Source organism: Balaenoptera borealis (genome assembly GCF_965194805.1).
Source record: "Balaenoptera borealis genome assembly, chromosome: 15".
NCBI lineage: Eukaryota > Metazoa > Chordata > Mammalia > Artiodactyla > Balaenopteridae > Balaenoptera > Balaenoptera borealis.
Window position 1 is genome coordinate 10,027,393 of NC_138871.1, and position 19,349 is coordinate 10,046,741.

Below are 19,349 nucleotides of genomic sequence, written 5' to 3' on the forward strand. Positions count from 1 at the left end.
AAGACTGCTACAATTTTAATTGCAGAAGTTACCTTTTTTATCTTCCCTGTCTTCTAATTAAAGCTGTATTTTTCAGTGCTGCCTTTAAGGCATGTGCTGAGTTTCATGCCTGGTTAATCAGAACGTTAGAGTCTAAATTTGGGCTTTTTCTCTGCATCATTCCTACCTGCATTTGCCAGGTGCTGATCTAGGCTCTGGGGATACAGCAGTAAGCAAACAATATCCTGGCTCTCATGGAGCTCGCATTCTGCTGAGGGGAAACATCGGATAACAAGTTCGGCTGAGTGCTTGAAAGCAGCCATCAGGGTCTGGTTTGCAGGGGAGGGCACGGGGAGGGAGGAGGGAGGCCACCTTCACTAGTGTGGTCAGGGAAGGTCTCTTTGAGGAGGACGTATCTGAGTGAGACATTGCAGGTAAGAAGGGGTCATGCAGGGAGAGCAGGCTGAGGGAAACACTGAGTGCAAAGTCCTTGCGGTGGGAAAGCCAGCACGCGGAGGGTGGTGTCTCTGGATGAAGTCGGTGAGGTGTCGGTCACAGAGGGCTTTGAAGGCCGTGGAGTTCTTTGTTACAGTCAACCCTTGAACAGCATGTGTTTGAACTGCTCGAGTCCACTTATACTTGGCTTTTTTTCTAAATACTACAGTGCTTCACGGTCCGTGGCTGGTTGAATCCATGGATGTGGGACCTTGGATATGGAGAAACCGAGGACATGGAGGGCCGACTATAAGTTAGACTCAGATTTTCCACTGTGTGGAGGGTTGGCTCCCCTAACCTCCACACTGTTCAGGGGTCAACTGTACTTATTTTAATTCAAGGGACAGTGGGAAGTGAAGGGCTTTAAATGGGGAGTGATGTGTTTGCTTTGTGTTTTTAAAGCTCTCCCTAGGGAAGGGATTACAGGTAGACAAGAGTAGGGCGAATGGCTGGAGGGGAAACCACCCAAGATTTAGAGGCCAGCAAGGAGGTGAGAAGGATGGGCCAGTAGCTAGGAGGAAATCTGGGAGAGGGTGTGTTACCGAAGCTAAAAGAGTTTTTCCAGGAGGAAGTGGATGTCTCTCTGCTCAGTGCAACTGAGCATTCAGGGAGGGTGAGAACAGATGTGTCCCTCGAGTCTTAGTTAACATGGACATGGGGCGCCAAGAACCTTCAGCCATCTCTGTTAATCTTAACAGCCCTGTTTTTTTTTGCCCATATGTTTAAGAAACTTATATATTATTTCTTTAATCCTTACAACATCTCATTTAAATAAGTGTCATTGTGGAAGTTAAGTAAGTTGTGAAGGGTCACTCAGCTGGGAAGTGGTGAAGCCGGAACGTGAACCAGCATCCCCTAAACCCAGAGCTGGAAGCCCCGCGAAGCCAGCAGGTGATGCCGCCTGCACTGTGGGCAGTGGGCAGGTGTTTGACTTGTTTTTCCTCTTTCTAGGCTATGGCCTCCGCTGCCACCGGGCCATCATCACCATCTGCCGGCTCATTGGCATCAAAGACATGTATGCCAAGGTCTCTGGCTCCGTCAACATGCTTAACCTCACCCGGGGCCTCTTCCACGGGCTCTCCCGCCAGGTAACTCTTCCCTGGGCTCTGAAACAGAAGGGCTAGTTTGTATTTCATTTGTGTGCTCTGAGACCACCATCTCCTGGGCCGTCCTGGAGTTGTTCTCGGGCCACCTGAGGACTGGGCATTCTTTGTTGTCTGTGGCTGCATCAGATTAGTTAATCCAGCTGACGAGTTAGTTCATGAGAATTATCCTATAAAAAAATACTCCATGGGTGTTTTGAAGTTTTAAAATTAAGTATTTTTAAAAGCCAGTAATTATAATCTGTTTTATTATGGAAAGAATACCTGCTTGTTCTAAAGCTCCAACAACATAAAGATGTAAAGTAAAAAGAGAAAGTCTCTTTCCTTACTTCGTCCATTCCTTTGGAACTGGGGTGAAGCTCCTTGGGTACCTCTACTCGAGAGCGGCCTTCAGTTGAAGCACAGTCAGTTTTCATGTCACCTGTATAGGTAGTTCAGAGGGACATCTGAGTCAGTAGGAAAATGAACATTAGTAGTTCAGGTTATTTCTCCACATAGATGGGAGCTCTGGGCCCCTGCCCAGCTCACCCCCTCAGCCTCGGCTAGGCTCTCAATCACTCCGGCGGTAGGAAGGAAGGGCTGTCACTGCACGGGGCGCCCCCTCCTGGGCTGCCTCTCTGCCAGCTCGGCCGGGCTGGCTTGTCCCTTGAAAGGATGGGTGGACCTTAGCAGAGCTGGGTGAGCAGAAAGACAACCAGGTTCAAGAGACATTTGCTGACCTCCATTTGCTGAGGACTTTGACAGGCTTCCTGACAGAGTGTGATGGCTGTTTCTGAATAAAGTGATCCATGGAATAATTGTAGCCGTCTCTGTTTAAAATAGGAAAATTAACTGAAAGAAAAAGCTTTGCTTAAAAAACCTTTTTTGAACAGCTGTGTTCATGTGTGTGTGTGTGTGTGTGTGTGTGTGTGTGTGTATGTTACTACTATCTAAAACGTCCTTCAAAAGCACTTCTAAATTTACACTTACTGTTAAGAGGTTTAATTGTTTGATGTAGTAGCTAAGATATTTGTTTTAGATAGGTCATATTTATGGTCAAGTAGATCTGTTCTAAAATGCCATCAGCTATAAAAATTTGCATTGTGCTACTCAAAGAAAAAAAATGACACCAGTGTAAGCAACATGCCACTGATTATAAGACACTCCAATTTAAATTATTTTATGTTGTTTTTGTTTTATGAATCAGCTCTTCTCTTTTCTAATTTCAAATGTATATAGAATTAGAATAGTACAAGGTGCACATAAAGTCTGGAAACATGAGATTGTACATTTCTCATGGTATTTTAGGTATTTTAATGTACTATCAATAAACCATCTATTGAGTTTATTCGCCTTTTTCTGACTTTCGTGGCTACCTTCTGTTATGAATCCCCATGGCTCTCTTACACAGAATCAATAGTTAGCAGCTCGTGGCCAGTTTTGTTTCTCTAAACCACCCCCAACCAGCTCTAGTATTTTGAACCAAATCTCATATATCAATTTATTTCACTCATAAATATTTTATCATGTAGCTCTAAAAGATAAGGATTAAAAAGGACCCGACAATACTACTATCATACCTAAAAAATTAACAGTAACAAGATATCAAACATCTAGTCAGTGTTCATAGAAATGTATCCATTTGTCAGATTTTAAAAATTTTTTTAAATTAATTAATTTATTTATTTTTGGCTGCTTTGGGTCTTCGTTGCTGTGCATGGGCTTTCTCTAGTTGAGGCAAGCGGGGGCGACTCTTTCACTGCAGTGCGCAGGCTTCTTATTGCGGTGGCTTCTCTTGTTGCGGAGCACGGGCTCTAGGCGCACAGCTTTCAGTAGTTGTGGCACCTGGGCTCAGTAGTTGTGGCTCTCCGGCTCTAGAGCGCAGGCTCAGTAGTTGTGGCGCATGGGCTTAGTTGCTCTGCGGCATGTGGGATCTTCCCGGACCAGGGCTCAAACCCGTGTCCCCTGCATTGGCAGGCGGATTCTTAACCACTGCACCACCAGGGAAGCCCTAAAAAAAATTTTTTAATACAATTTGTTTGAATCAGGTTGCAGAAAAGGTCCATACATTTTAAATCTTTGCTGTCTTTTAAGTCACTTTTAATCTGTAAGTTCCCCTCTTTTTTCCTTGCATTTTTTTATTGTTGGAGAAATCAGGTTGTTTGTCCCAGTCTGGTGCTAAATATCTGAGGATCCTTAACATCTTCTCTCCCTGCATGTCCTATAAATTGGTAGCTAGAGCTGGGACACAATGAGGTTCAGGTTCAGTTTTGGGCACAGTATGGCACATGATCAGGAGGGTTAGGAAGGCAAGAGACCAGAGGCCAAGGCCCTTCCTTTATCCCACTTCGGGGTGGGGAGATGAGGCTGAGATGATTCCGCCCACAGCAGGTCACCATAGTTTAGCCGCAGCAAGTTCCTGCTCTTTAAGTTACAGACTTAAGTTTATTGTGGTTTTTTTTTTTTAAAGTAAAATCTTGTTTTTAATCACTCTTAAATAATTCAGTAAGCAAATAAACTTGATATTATATTACCTGGGCCATGTTTCCTGCTGTAATAATCACCCTCAGTTAATGAATTTTCAGGAGTTGCTACATTTTAATCAACCAAACAGTTTTGGCCATGCAAGATGAGTATCAGGGGTGGACCACGTTAGTCCAACCTCATAGACCTAACCTCGTGTTCTCAATTTGGTCGTGCCCAGGAAACCCACCAACAGCTGGCTGACAAGAAGAGTCTCCACGTTGTGGAATTCCGGGAGGAATGTGGCCCTCTGCCCATCGTGGTTGCCTCCCCCAAGGGGGCCTTGAGAAAGGATCCGGAGCCGGAACATGAGGTTCCAGACATCACACTGGACTGGGAAGAAGTGAAGGCTGCACAGGGTATGAAGCGCTCTGTGTGGTCAAGTTTAAAGAGAGCCGCCACCTAGGCCTTCTTCTGGCCTGGCTCAGCCTGGCATCTCTTGCTTCTGGCACCTGGGAGAGACTCAACCCCTCACACTTTGGATTGTCACTTTTTCTTTTTTTTTTTTTAAGGAAAGGCCAACCTTACATTTCTTTATTGACAAATAACAAATAATTATAGATTTAATTTATTGAGCACGTCGTATATACCAATTACTGTGATAGGAACTTTACATACATATCTTAGTTAAAAACTACTTTAAATATTCATTTAAGCTAGCAAATTAGGGAGGCAGGGCTTCTAGTCTGACCTAATAAAAAATAATATGCAGTCAAGTTATAGTTACTTGACTGTAGTCACACAGCTAGAAAGTAGAGGAAAATGGGCAAACTTTGTTCTTGACTCTAGAAATTCTCCTTTTTAGTAAACCTCTTTGTATCAATGTTTTAGTGGTTGCTCTAGGTATTACGTTATACCTATATCACTTATCACCAGTCTACTGGTGTTGACTTTTTACCAGTTTGAAGTATAGGAATCTTACTTCCCTTTAAATCCCTTTACCCTCACCTGTTTCTATAACTGTTTTAAAATTTCCTCTGCCTACACTGAGAACCACATTAGACAACATTATAGTTTTGCTTCAACCATGAAACATAATATAAAAAACTAAAGAAGAAAAAAAAAATAGCCTATTGTATTTACCCATGTTTTTGCTCTTTCAATCGTTTGTTCTTCTTTCCTGACATTCCGAGAGTCCTTTTGTCATTTTGAGTGGGGAAAAGCCAAGTTCCCCTCCTGTGTGTCTCCTTAACTCTCACAGTACTACCACACTCCCAGCACTTCTGACAGCAGATTTGGGGGGTTTCCCCTCACCAAGCAATCCTCTGCAACACCAGCTGCATGTCCTACAATTTAACTCAATTCTGACACTGTCTACCTGGAGGTAACATCAAATTCCACTGGTTAAAGGCTCAGTCCCACAAGACTGCCCCCACCCCACTTCACACCAATTGCAAGTCCAGTTGTCACCTGTGCTTCTGACTCATCAGCTGTAAATCAGAGGTTCCCATGACTCCCTCATTGTGTTTGATTAATTTGCTAGAGTGGCTCACAAAACTTAGGAATACAGTTTATTTATTGCCTACCAGTTTATTATAAAAGGATATGATAAAGGATACAGATGAACTTCCAGATGGAAGAGAGACAGAATTTTAAAATTTTCATGAAGTCTAATTTGTCTATTTTTCTTTTGTTGCCTGTATCTTTGGTGTTCTATACAAGTAATTATTGCTAAATCCAGTGTTGTGAAGCTTTCGTCCTATGTTTTCTTCTAAGAGTTTTATAGTTTTGGGTCTTGCATTTAGGCCTTTGATTTCTTTTGAGTTTGTTTTTGTGTATGGTGTTAGAGATCAACTTCATTCTTTTGCATGTGGATATCCAGTTTTCCCAGCAACATTTGTTGAAAACACTGTCCTTTCCCCATTGAATGGTCTTGGCACCTTTGTCAAAAATCATTCAACCATATATACAAAGGTTTACTTCTGGGCTCTCTATTCTATTCCATTGGTTTACATGTCTGTCTTTATGCCGGTACCACACTGTTTTGGTGACTATAGCTTTGCTGGATATTTTGAAATCAGGAAGTATATGAGTCTTTCCGTTTTGTTCTTGTTTTTCAAGATTGTTTTGGCTAGTCAGGTGTCCCTTGAAATTCCATATGAATTTTAGGGTGGGTATTTCTGTTTCTGCAAAAAATATCTTTGAGATATTGATAGGGATTGCATTGAATCTGTAGATCACTTTGGGTAGTACTGACATCTTAACAATATTGAGTCTTCCAATCCATGAACGTGGGTATGTGTTCACTTATTTACATCTTCTTTAATTTCTTTTAGCAATGTTTTATAGTTTTCATTGTACTTTCACTTCCTTGGTTAAATTAATTCCTAAGTATTTTATTCTTTTTGATGCCATTTTAAATGAAATTGCTTTTGTAATTTCCATTTGATAAGGGATATTGGTCTATAGTTTTCTTGTAGTGTCTTTGGCTTTTCTATCAGGGTAATGCTAGTCTCATAGAATGAGTTAGGAAGTATTCCCCCCTCTTCAATTTTTTGGGGAAAGTTTGAGAAAGATTAATATTAATTCATCTTTAAATGTTTGATAGAATTCAACAGTGAAGCCACCAGGTCTAGGGGTTTTCTTTGTCAGGAGATTTTTGATTACCTACTTAATCTCCTCAGTAGTTACAGGTCTATTCATATTTTCTATTTCTTCATGATTTAGTTTTGGTAGGTTTTGTGTTTTTATGAATTTGTTCATTTCATCTAGCTTACCCAATTTATTGGTGTACAGCTGTCCAGTATACTCTCTTATAACCCTTTTTATTTCTATAGAATCAGTATTAACAACCTTACTTTTATTTCTAATTTTTTAGTAATTTGAGTCGTCTCTCTTTTTATTCTTAGTCCATCGAGCTAAAGGTTTGTCAATTCTATTGATCTTTTCAAAGAACCAACTCTAGCTTTCACTGATGTTTTTCAATTATTTTTCTATTCTCTATTTTGTTTATCTCTGCTCTAATCTTTATTATTTCCTTCTTTCTGCAAGTTTTGGGTTTAGTTTATTCTAGTTCCTTAATTTATAAATTAGGTTGTCAATTTGAAATCTTTCTTGGTTTTCAGTGTAAGCATTTATAGCTGTGAAATTCACCCTTTGCACTGCTTTGTTGTGTCCCATAAATTTTGGTATGTTGTATTTTCTTTTTTATCTCTAAGTATTTCTAATTCCCTTTGTGATTACTTTTTTGATTTATTGATTGTTTAAAGTGTGTTGTTTGATATCTATAAATTTGTGAATTTTCAAGTTTTCCTTTTGTTATTGATTTCTGACTTATTGTTGTGGTTGAATAAGTTACTTTTTATAATAGTTATCTTTTAAAATCTGTATGACAGTTTCTGGCCTAACATATGATGTAGCCAAATTTTCTGATGAGATCTGCTGGTAGTTTTAATGAGGATCCCTTGTATGTGATGATTTACTTCTTGCCTCTTTGAAGATTGTCTCTGTGCTTGTCCTTTGAAAATTTGATTATAATGTGTCTTGGTGTGGATCCCTTTGAGTTTATCTTACTTGGAGTTTATTTTTTAGATGTTTATATTCATGTCTTTCATCAAATTTGGGAAGTTTTCAGCCATTACTTCTTCAAGTGTTTTATTCTGCCCTTTTCTCTTTTTTCTGGGACTCCCACAATTTGTATGTTGATCTGTTTGATGCTGTCCTACAGGTCCCTTAGCGCTGTTCATTCTTCTTCAATCTTTTTCTTTCTGTTCCTCAGACTGATAATTTCTATTGTCCTGTCTTCAAGTTAATTGACTTTTTCTTTTGCCTGCTCAAACCTGCCTTTTAATCCCTTTAATAAAAATTTCCATTTCAGTTATTAAAATATAGCTACAGAATTTTTTTTGTTTGCTTCGTTTTAGGTGTTCGATATCTTTATTGGTGTTTCCATTTTGTTCATACATCGTTTTTTTTTGGTTTTGTCCCCATCTTCCTTTAGTTCTTTGAGCGTCTTTAAGACAGTTGTTTTAATGTCTTTGTCTATTAGATCTGCCATTGGGTCTTTCTCAGGGATAGATTCAAAAGTAGACATTTTAATCTAATAATGTGGTAACTCCAGAAATCAGATTCTCCTCCTTCCCCAGGGTTTGATGTTTTTAAATGTTTTAAATTTATGTATGTATGTATTTATATTGTTGTAGGTTGCCTCTATGTCAAGAATATGCCAAGATGTAAACTTAAGGTCTTCTCAGGTCTTTTCTGAGTCTGTGCCTTTCCCTGGGTATGCATGGTCACTTTATAATGTTCCTTGTATATGCAGCTCCTTTTGAACCTCCTACTCTTTAATGTGTGACCCCCAAAAGGTGAAAAAGAGAAAAATAAAGAGAAGGGGAAAAGGGCATTATCCCTTTAAATCCCCTTAAAGTCACTTCAGCTGGAGGTGGAGGGACTTCTAACAAACAGTTGTGGGAGGTGCAACAAAATTAGCCACCAGCCTTTTTGTCTACACCTCTCTGATCAGAGGCAGCAATCAGTGATCAGAGCAGAGATCCCTGGTATTTGTGGGACAGGGTCCTTTTCGCCCACCCTGGCTTCAGCAAGCTGTGTGCAGGCTGCTCCAAGGACACTTGCACAGCTGCCTGCCAGGTGGCTTAAAGCAGGGGTGGGTGGCTGCTACTGTGCTGAGTGACGAAATTGCCCAAAATTAGCCACAATTTACCATCCATGCATTTCCCTGAAAGTCAGAAACCTTCAATAGACTCCACAGTTCCAACACAGTTACATCAGATTCTGCCAGCACAGTTGTCATTTAGGTGGGGAGACAGATTCCTGGTGCCTGCTACAACCAAAGGGTTCTGAGAACCCTTTCTTGTTGCCCTTGTTCTCTGTTCCTATTGTTGTCTTCCACCCCTGTCTGCTTTGTGTGTGTGTGTGGTTTTAATTGAGCATTTTATATGATTTCATTTTCTCTCTCAGCATGTCACTATACTTTTGCTTTTTAGTGGCTGCCCTAGAGTTTCCAATATAAACTTACAACAAATCCAAGTCCACTTTCAAATAACACTGTACCACTTCATGGGTAGTGCAAGTACCTTATAATAATAAAGTATTTCTAATTCCTCCCTCTTGTCCCTTAATGTCATTCTTTTCACTTTTACATAATTTATAACCAGTGATACACTGTGACTATTTTTATTTTGAACAAACTGTTATATGTTAGATAACTAAGAAAAATATTTTATTTTTCCTTCACTTATTCCTTCTTTAATGCTCTTCCTTTCTTTATGCAGACCTGAGTTTCTGGCCTATATCATTTTCCATCTTTCTGAACAGCTTCTTTTAACATTTCTTGCAAGGCCAGTCTACTTGACAAATTCCCTCAATTGTTGTTTGTCTGAGAAAGTCTTTATTTCTCCCTTGCTTTTGAAAGATAATTTTACAGGATACAAAATTCAAGGTTGGTGAGATTTTTTTCCCCTCAACACTTTAAACATTTCATTCCACTTGCTTCTTACTTGCATGGTTTCTGAGGAGAAGATGGATGTAATTCTTATCTTCGCTTCTCTATGGGTGAGATATTTTTTCCCTTGGCTTCTCTCAAGACTTTTCTTTATCTTTGATTTTCTGCAATTTCAGAGGGTACTTTTTTTTTTTGGCCGTGTGGCTTGTGGGATGTCAGTTCTGTAACCAGGGGTTGAAGCCAGGGCACAGCAATGAAAGCCCGGAATCCTAATCACTAGGCCATCAAGGAACTCTCTGATTTTCTGCAATTTCAGACTTACACATACATGGTCAAATGATTTTTGACAGACTCCAAGGTAATTCAAGGAGGAAAAGAATAATCTTTTCAACATTTAGTGCCTGGAACCCTTGGATATTCATGTGGAAAAAAAAAAGCTTGACTTTACTTCAGGCTACACACAAAAGTTAACTCAAAATGGATCATAGACCTAAATATAAAAGTTAAATCAATAAAATTTCTAGAAGATAATCTTGAAGACCTCAGTGTAGGCAATAACTGATGTCTTAGAAACACAAAAACATAAATCATAAAAAAGATACATTGGTAGACCAGTCTTCATAAAAATAAATGTTCTGCTTTTCAAAAGACAGAAAAAGAAAACAAAAAGACAAGCCACAGATTGGGAGCAAATATTCACAACACACATAACTGACAAAGGACTTGTGTCCAACTTGGGTCATGCATCCCTCTGACAATACGTACACTTGCTTCTCATTATTTGTTCTGTACTGTGAATTTGCCAACTGCTAATATTCATTTGTACCCCTGAAGTGGATCCTTATGGTACTTCTGGGTCATTTGTGGACATGTGCAGAGTGCTTGGGAACTTGAGTTGCCTGATGTGCACATTCTGGCTGAGGTTGAACAAGGTGATGCTCTGCTTTCATGTTTCAGCCCTTGTCCTGTAGCCAAGTATCCTTTTCACGGTCTATTTAGCACCATGTGTTTTGCATTCTTGTGCTTTTTGTTGGTGATTTTACTTTTTAAAATGGTGCTCAAGCACAGTTAGTGCTGACGAGTGTCCCTAAGCACAAAAAGGCTGTAATGTGCCTTATGGGGAAAATACCTGTGTTAGATAAGCTTCATTCAGGAATGAATTACAGTGCTGTTAGTCATGAATTCAGTGTTAATGAATCAACCAAATACATTAAATAAGGTGTCTTTAAACAGAAACACAGATAAAACAAGGTGATGTATTTGCCAGCTGGTGAAAATGTCGTGACCATAGGCTTATAGAACCTAATGCTGTATTTATCGTAGGAGCAGTAGTTCAGTATTTACTAAGCCAGTGTTTGTGGTGACTTTATAGAACCTAGTTACTGTGAATAATGAGAATCAAATGTGTATCTGCTATGTATATCTGAAGTATTGCTCTGTTGCATTCAAGATTTCAGAGCTGTTATTTGATGATTGGAGGGAAATTATTTTTAACCCAAATTGTATATCCTGCTAAACTATTAATCAAGTGCAAAGGTAGAATAAAATATTTTCAAACACAAGTAGTCTAAAAGCAATCACCTCAGTCCCCATTGAACTATTTCCTAGGAAGTAACTAAAGCATGTGCTCCCCCAAATGAAGGAGTGAGCCAAACAAGGGGCAAAGGTTGTATGGACCACAGGAAACCAGAGAGCAACGTGGCAGGGAGATGAGGGAACATGCAGAGTGATGATGAGGGGACATCTGGGCACAAGGTCCCAAGAGGACAACCAATGCAGATTGCAAAGCTCTGGGAGAGACTTCTTAACGTCAAAAAAACTGAGGGAATATCCGACACATCTCACAACTTGAGAGATTCAGAAAACTACTACAGTATTTCGGTTGAACTAATAATAGAAAAAAATAAAACCCTCCCCTTTAAAAACAAACACAAAATTAAAAAACCACAGATATTAACCCTATGGGAAATAAAAATATTTTTTTAAGGAAAAGAAAAGTAGCCATGTTACCGACACTTTGGATTCAGGCCCCAACAAAGGTCCTTCTGTCCGGCATCACTTGTGCCAATCGGACGAGACGGAGTTCCATTCGGAAGCGAAGGGAAGTTTTATTCTCTGATAAAAGAATGGAGAGGTGTGAGCGGCCTCAGAGTACACGCTTTTCCCGAAAGGCTATGGGCGGGGCTGCTCAATCGGGTTCTCTTCCATGGAGGGCGGGGTGGGCTCCTGCAGGTCCGGCGCAGGCGCATTGCTCACTGCCCTTAACACTGAAGGGCGGGGCAACGTCTCTGCACACCGCCCGCCGCCGCCATCTTGGATTGAGTGGCTTGTGCACCGTCTGCACACGGCCCGCCGAGCTGAGGTGTCAGGCGCAAGCCACTGGCCGTGGGAACTCTGTCCGAAGTGCCAGGTGCGAGGCCTCTGCTCGAGGCACCCTTTGAGGAGGTGACACCAGACTAAGCACAAAGGAAAAGAGAAGGGGAAAAGAGATTAGACTTTATTATTCAGATTCTGTTTTTATATACTAGGAATTGTTAATGAGCTTTGCCAGTGACGCTAGTGCCCACCCTCTGGGCAAGTGACAGGAGAGCCGTCTTGCATGTCGCTTTGGTGCCCTTGTCCCGGGCACCTCTCCCTGCCTCCTGCCAACTCCGGACCCCGGCGGCTTCTGCAGCCGCGTCTGTTCCTGTTCACAGCTGTTCTGGGAAATGACTTCTCTGGGCCCAGGAGACCGGAGCTCGCGGAGTCCAGCGGGGGCTCCTTATTGCTCCTCAGGGTTGGGGGTGTGAGGGGGGTCCATTCCCTGTGGGTCTGTTCTCTCACTCCAGCGGGAAGCAGAGTCTCCTTGAGAGAGAGGTTTCGGGGCCGGGAAGGATGGGATCCTGGTGGCCAAACACCGTAAAAGCCTTCCTTGCAGATTTTCAGGGTCTCCTGCTAAAACGCAACCATCCTCGGGGGCCGTAGTCCCTTTAAGCCCCGAAGGTGAACGGGGGCAGCTGAGAACCTGTATGGAGCTGGGGGAGGCGGGGGAGGCAGGTGCTCGAGGGGACCGGGGAAGGTGGGGAATGCGATATGCTTCTGCGGGGATGGCTCCTTCCCTGCCGGGGCGCCCGCTCAGCCTGCCTGCTTCAGGGCCGGGCTCAGCCTCTTAGCAGCGGCCTCAGCGGGGCGTGATCCAGAGGCCGCGCCGTGGAGACGGTGATCACACCTGCCTGGTAGGATCGCCGTGAGGTAACGGCAGAGAACACGTGGGGAGCTCTTAGCTTCCGTCCCACTGGGGAGGCACGCCAGCCACTGGGGGCGCTCGTGTGGCTCACAGGAGGGAGCAGAGCTGAGCGGGTGGTGAGGAGGCAGCATGGGGCCCTATGGTGACCACGTGGCAGCTTCCTCTCCCCCTAAGCCTCCCCCACCTCCCTGCCTGGTGAAGCCAGAGTCCCCTGCGCCTTCCATTACCGCTGGGGGCTGTGCCGGGCCACGGAGGACACCCTGTCGAGAGACCCCCGAAAGGGTCCAGGATCCTTCCCCTGTTAGAATCAGAGGCCAGAAATCCACCTGACTTAGGTGAGTGGGGCGAAGGGCGGGCAGCCCTATCAGAGCATCTGGAGGACGAGGCCAGCTCCCCAGGCACGCTGTCTCGGGGTGCATTCCAGGCGTTGTTTGCCCAAGGCAGGGCACAGGCCGAGACTGGAGGCCCCCGCCCCACTTTTAGAAGCGAGGGCTTGGCAGAAATATGCTGTCTGTCCACCTGCACTTGCCCTGCCTGCCATCCCTTCCCGACCTGCGCGATAGGAATGAGTCCCAGGAGGGGCCCTTGGGACCAATTCAATTCTTCCTCCTGGGAGCCGCTGAGAGCCCCTCGGTCCTTCTAGCCTCACTGTGTCCTGTTGGGGGGTGGGTAGGGTGAGAACCTACCTTCTGCAGAGAAGCAACAAGTCAGGGCATCTGCCTGGGAGGTGAGGGTGGGCGAGGTGCTTGTAGGTTTACAGAGCAGAGGCTGGCGGTGTGGAGAGCAGGAGCAGGCTGGGTCTGGGGACCCGTCGGCATCATCACAGACGTTCGTGGTACAGTGTTCGAAGAGTGGGCTGGGTGATCTGTGCATGACTCTCAGGGACGGCCGTGCCCCTCCCTAGCCGCTGGTGGATCCTGTCCTGTGGTCCCCAAGGTTGTCATCCGTTCTTACCCCAGAAACTGAAGTCCGCAGGGCAGCTGGTGGGCCCCAGAGCCCGCGCACTGGACCTCCACACTCACAGGGATGGCTCTTTTTGACCTCCTGCCCTGTCTTCAGTGCAGGTTGCTAATTTAGCCCCTCTCTCTCTGTTCTGCCTCAGTGCAGATGGCAGAAAGCGGTGGGATATCTTAAAAGAGGAAGACATAACGCCCTCAAGTTCCTGTCAGTGGACACTTGGATTGTTTCTGTGTCTTGGCTACTGTAAATAATGCTGCAGTGAACATGAGGGTGCAGGTGTCTCTGTGGGATAGTGATTACCTTATGCTAAGTGAAGTAAGTCAGAGAAAGACAGGGTACAATCTCACATATGGAATCTAAAACAAACAAAAACTACCTCATAGAAACAGATCAGTTTTGTGGTTGCCAAAGGTGGGGCTAGGGCGTGGGAGAATTGGGTGAAAATGGTCAAAGGTACAAACTTCCAGTTAGAGATAAATAAGTCCCGGGCATGTCTGTACAGCATGATGACAATAGGTGACAACACTCTTCTGTATATTTGAAAGTTGTTAAGAGAGTAAATCTTAAAAGTTCTCAGCCCAAGGAGAAAAGATTGTGTCCACTATGTGAGGTTATGGATGTTAATTAAACCAGTTGTAGCATTTCACAGTATACACATAGATGAAATCATCATGTTGTACACCTTAAACTTCTACAATGTTATATGACAATAGTATCTTAATAAAACTGGAGGGAAAAAGAGGAGGGCAGCAGGGGCAGGAAGACAAGGGGGGCGGCTTTCAGAGGTGGGTGCCCAGGAGCCCTGAGGCTGCGTGCCCGCTCCAGCACTAACTTACTGGGTGCTCAGGTGAGTCTCTTGGCCTCTCCAGCCTCCTGTTCTTCATCTGTAATGTCCCCGACCCCTCCCAGCACTGCCCCCAGGAGGGAGGAGTGAAGCTTGTTAGGTCTGGCTACTCATGCCTGGGCAACTGAGGGACTGAAAGGTCTGGTCAGATGACCATGACCATGACAGTGACCTGCACTTGGTGGTCAGAGGGCTCTGGCAGAAATGGCTTCCTTCCCAAGGGACTGAAAGTTGGTTTACTATGTTAACCAAAATTTTGGGAATGAAGACTTAATGGAAATAAAGAGGCATTTATTTGGGTTTTTTTAGGACTGCAGCCCGGGAGAGCCAGATTCAAGAAGCACTTGAATTGTGTTCTGCTGGACTACAAAATGGAGAGCGCTTATAAAGGCAAAACCCGCAAGGCCGCAGTTAGTTACGAGTTGTTGATCAAGAATTATAATTGGAGCTGGCAGGAGGTAAGGATCAGTTGGAGTCTGAAATGATTGTATCGTTAGGAGGGGGAACAACCTTGAGACCACAATTTTGCAGCTGGCAGATGTTGTTTTAAAAACAACTGGTGTCCTTGGTTTGATACAGTTAAGAAAATGTTGAAGTTCTCAGTGGTGCAGGGACGTGTCTGAGACAAGATTCTCAATGGCCACCTGCCCTGTTTTGTATTCCTGAGCTGTGATTACTTCCGTATGATTTCAGTCTGTCATCAGCTAGGTGGGGCTATTTTAAAGTGTGTCATGGCTGATTAAATGTTCAGTTCTGTGGGGAAAAGCAAAAGTGTCAGTCCAAGTTTCTGACAATGTCAGGAACATGGTTAATTAGTAAACACAATGCCAATAACTATCATCTGCCCAGGTTAGAGACTTAGGATCATTCTAGACCTTTCCCTCCTTCATTCCCATGATGGTGAGCCCAGCTGACACTTCCTCAGCCTTCCTTGGTCCTAGGTGCTTACCTGAACCAAGTTCTTGAATCCTCCCAACAACCTGGGAGGCAGGCTGAATATTCCCCTTCTGCAGACAAGGGCCCCGAGGCTGAGAGAGAGGTCACACACGTGTGCAGGCTCAGGGTCCGTGTCCTCAGCCACTGCCTTCCATGGGATCTCTGTTCACCAAAACCTGGTCAGATCTATCCCACCTCCCCAGCCCAGCCTGTCTGCCGCTCTTCCCCCACCACCCCTGCTAGTGCCCACACCCATAGCATCTCTCACCTGGAGAGCTGCCCCTGCCAACAGGTACTCGCCTTCAGGGCCATGTCAGACTCTCCTAACCTCCGGAGGCCTCCCCTCCCCAACCCCACCTGGCTGGATCATTGCCCTGGCTCTGCCTAGGGAAGACTCCCTGCCTGCAGGTGCTCTCATCTCAGACACACTTCCTTGGCGGGTTGGGCTTCGGCCTGTGTTTCCCTGAAAATCCCTGTGTGTAGTTTGGAACCTTCAGTATCGTCTGTCAGTGCTGTGGGTTTGAAGGACTTGCTTGGCAGGTCTGTGCCCCCTGGTCCTATGAGATGTGGCGCGTGACAGGTAACGCTGGGGGCTGTGGAGCCAGACCCTTGGAACTCGAGTCACACCTACTTGCTCTGTGACCTTGGGTAAATCATTTAACCTCTCTTCGCCTCAGAGTCCTCATCTAAACAGTACCCACCACATAGGGTTGTCCTGAGGATTAAGTGAATAAAGTGCTTTAAGCAGCACTGGGCAGCCAGTGTTGTTGCCAAGGCTTCTCCCATCATGTCCCTGGGCGCCTGCCTCCTACCAGGCTCTCCTTGACTACAAATTGGCTGAAGGACGTCTTGGAAGCTGAATTCCCTGCATGTATCAAACCTCTCTGGGTACCATCTCTAGAGCCTGGCACTGTGATGGTCCCAGATTACCTGTGAGAGAAGAGAGAGGTCACAGCTAGGAGCCCCAGCATCTGCCTCCAGCACCCCAGTTCTTAGAGGCTGCCATGACCATATGATGGAGACAGAACAAAGCCCATGAGTCACGCAGAGAGTGGGGAAAATCACTTTAAATCTTTTTCTCAAGTCGTGTTATTCTGAATGCCCTGGGCGGATGCCCATGTGTGCAGGAACACTCGGCCAGGCCAGAGGCACTTTGCCCCTCAGAGGCCCCATTGTGACCCCGAGCGGGCCCCGAGTGATCCCGGGAACAATAATCCCTTGTGTGGGCCTGAAGGCTGCACTGGCCCACGGCCCACGGGCCACGGCTGGCAGTGCAAAGCCTCTGTCTCTTTAAGGTCAGCATGAGGAGGCCTTAAATCCCCCATGTGGGCTGCTGCAGGGGTTCTGATAAGAGGTGCTTTTCAGAGTTTGGTTTGGGCATGTCGGTGAAGCCCAGCTCCTCTAGACTCTGTCCCCTCCAGGAGAAGGGCGGATCTGGTGGGACCAGCTGTGAGCAGGGCAAGGGGTAGGGGCTCGGTTCCCAGAGGAGGACTATCTGTGGATGAAGCCCCTCCCAGGCCACCTGCCCTGCGCAGGGAAGGCCCTTAGGATGTGTCCCCAGAGCCCCCATAAAGCAAGGGGGCCACGGGCACTGAAGTCACAGGTAGGAGCATCCAGAATATCCTGGTGGGATTTGATCCACGGCTGCCTCTCCTTCTTTCCGTCCGGAGATGCACACCCTCACCCACGTTTGTAGTCACCACGGTTTGTTCTGTGCTGCAAGCTTTGGCTCTTGGTCATGGACAGGCATTGGCTTCTTCTTACTCCTTTCTCAGGCCCGTGGAGGGACAAGCTCTTTGTTCTATGAACTTAGAGACACCCAGTTATTCACCTTCTTCACAAAGCATCAGCTGGCCAGGGGGGCCTTTGGCTTTGTCGGGGCTGCAGCGTGGGGCTCGGCAGCTGCCTGGACGGGCCTGGCCATGATTTTGCAGCTCAGAGCAGCCAGCCCCTTTCAGGAAGACTTGGCCATGTGGCCTCCTGCAGGCCCTGCTAGTGGTCTGGGTCTGTCCCACATGCCCGGCTTCATCCCCCTCTGACGTCCTCTGCCCACTGGTATCAGGTCTACTACAAGGTCTTGTCTCACTGTCACTTCCTGAGAAGCAGCCAGAGAACAGACCCTCATGGGGACAGGTCTGGACATGTGAGGACAGTGAGCGAGCACAGGGCTTCAGGGACAGAGGCCCCAGACCCAGCTCCAGGTCTCACCAGCTGAGTGAGTCTGTCACCTTACCTGCACAAGGACAGTCATAGCCGTCTACTGTGCCCACTGGGAGGGTGACAGGAGGCTCTCTGTATGGGAGGTGCTTCCACAGTGCCTGACCCAAGGCAAGAGCTCCAAACATGGCAGCCAAGATGGTCACACAGTGCAAATGTGGGTCCTTTGTGCAGTCGCGTTTGGGTGTTGGTGTGACCTGCCCTTTGGTCCAAGTCAGGGCCACCAAGCAGGCAGCCTCTAAGGCATGTCCCACCTGCCCTTGGGGTGGCAGCCAGATGTGCCCCATAGGAGGTTCCCTCCTGCCCAAGACCCAGAGGCAGAGCTGAGGCATGCCAGCCACGAGAAGCTTTGGGGGGCAGACACCATCCCACACGTGGAGGGACCAATGGTCCCAGCACACAGTAGGTGCTCATTTGACGCCCAATCTCTGTGATCTGAGGACCTTTCTGCTGTTGCCCAGCAGGCTTCTTAAATGCCCCCTTCCCCAGGCCACGTGGGCTCCTGGGAGCACTGCCCTTAGCAAGGAGGCCTGCCCACTGGCCAGAAGTTGTACCTGCCAACACTTCCTAAGTAGCTGAATGCAGATGGAGCTGAGCAGTGAGATGCACCAGCCGGGAGACTGGACCAGGGTCTGCTGGGGGTGGGGAGAGGCGGGGTGGTCTGCGTGCAGGAAAACAGGACCAGGAGAGGGCATTTTCTGAGGCTGCCCACCCTTATTACACCCAATGCAAGAGGAGGCAAATCAAATGCCCAATGAAGCTGCAAATTATAAAAATGACTCAGGATAGAAGGAATGAGAAGGTCATGTCAGAGAATCTTCTGCAAAGCTTGGGATTAATGAGGGTTTAGAATTAGACAATTCCCAACTGAAAAAGGGAAAATAGAGAAAGAGCACATCAAATTTCCTTTAAAGAGGATAATTGAAAAAACATTGAGAAACCCTTGGGAAATTCGACTAAGCCTCTGGTTTTTTTTTTTTGATGGGGTCGAATATGAGCTTCTATTAGCATCTTGGTGCATGATGAAAAAATTATAGACTTCCCTCAGTCAACACCTGGTAGCAAATTTTGTTAAACACGTGACAAACTTCCTATCATTTCTTAACTTGTATTTGTATTTTTCAGGATATAGCCCCAGTCACCTTTTGCTCCAATAATGTAAAATTTTACCTTAAATTTAAGTGGACTCAGTGAAAGTGGCCTTTTCTGGTACAATTACCCTGGGATAACAGCTCCTGAAGATACCACTGAGATCCAGTTTAGTCACAGGGTCCCCATGTTGGAAGGGGAGTAAGATGTCAACTAGTCAGACCTCTGCTTGAGGCTTCAGTCCTTGCTCTGCGTGCCCGCTAGCAAGCGGTCGTCCAGCCTCTGCATCTACACCTCCACACTGGAATGTGACTAGCTTTTGAGACACCTGTTCTGGTGTCCCAGCTCTAGAATATCATTACCTTCCTTTAATGAAGGGATAAAGGAGCATTTCGTAACGGGAGCGGAGTTTTCAGGATTCCTTACTGAGTGCCCTCCTTCCTAATCATCCTTTCTCCTCCCGACCCAGACCTCTCGTACCTGAAAGGTAGCACTGCCACTTGTCATACTACTTCCTTTCACACTGTGGCCCGGTCCCCTTTCTCTACAACAGTGTGGTCCAAGGAAATTCTAAAAACAGTTTCTTATCCACGTTCC

The 19,349-nt window shown here is 45.5% G+C and overlaps 1 protein-coding gene across 5 annotated transcripts in view; it reads left to right on the plus strand.

The window, feature by feature from the left end:
• LOC309611598 (small ribosomal subunit protein uS5m) overlaps positions 1-9,142 on the plus strand; it is a 53,833-nt gene extending 44,691 nt beyond the window's left edge. For all 5 annotated transcript variants that reach the window (XM_082356218.1, XM_082356220.1, XM_082356219.1 and 2 more), the window contains 2 exons: positions 1,426-1,562; positions 4,261-9,142. In XM_082356218.1, the coding sequence (XP_082212344.1) occupies positions 1,426-1,562; positions 4,261-4,485 (362 nt within the window). In that variant the 3' untranslated portion in view covers positions 4,486-9,142. The remainder of the gene's footprint in view (positions 1-1,425; positions 1,563-4,260) is intronic.
• The last annotated feature ends 10,207 nt before the right edge of the window (positions 9,143-19,349 follow it).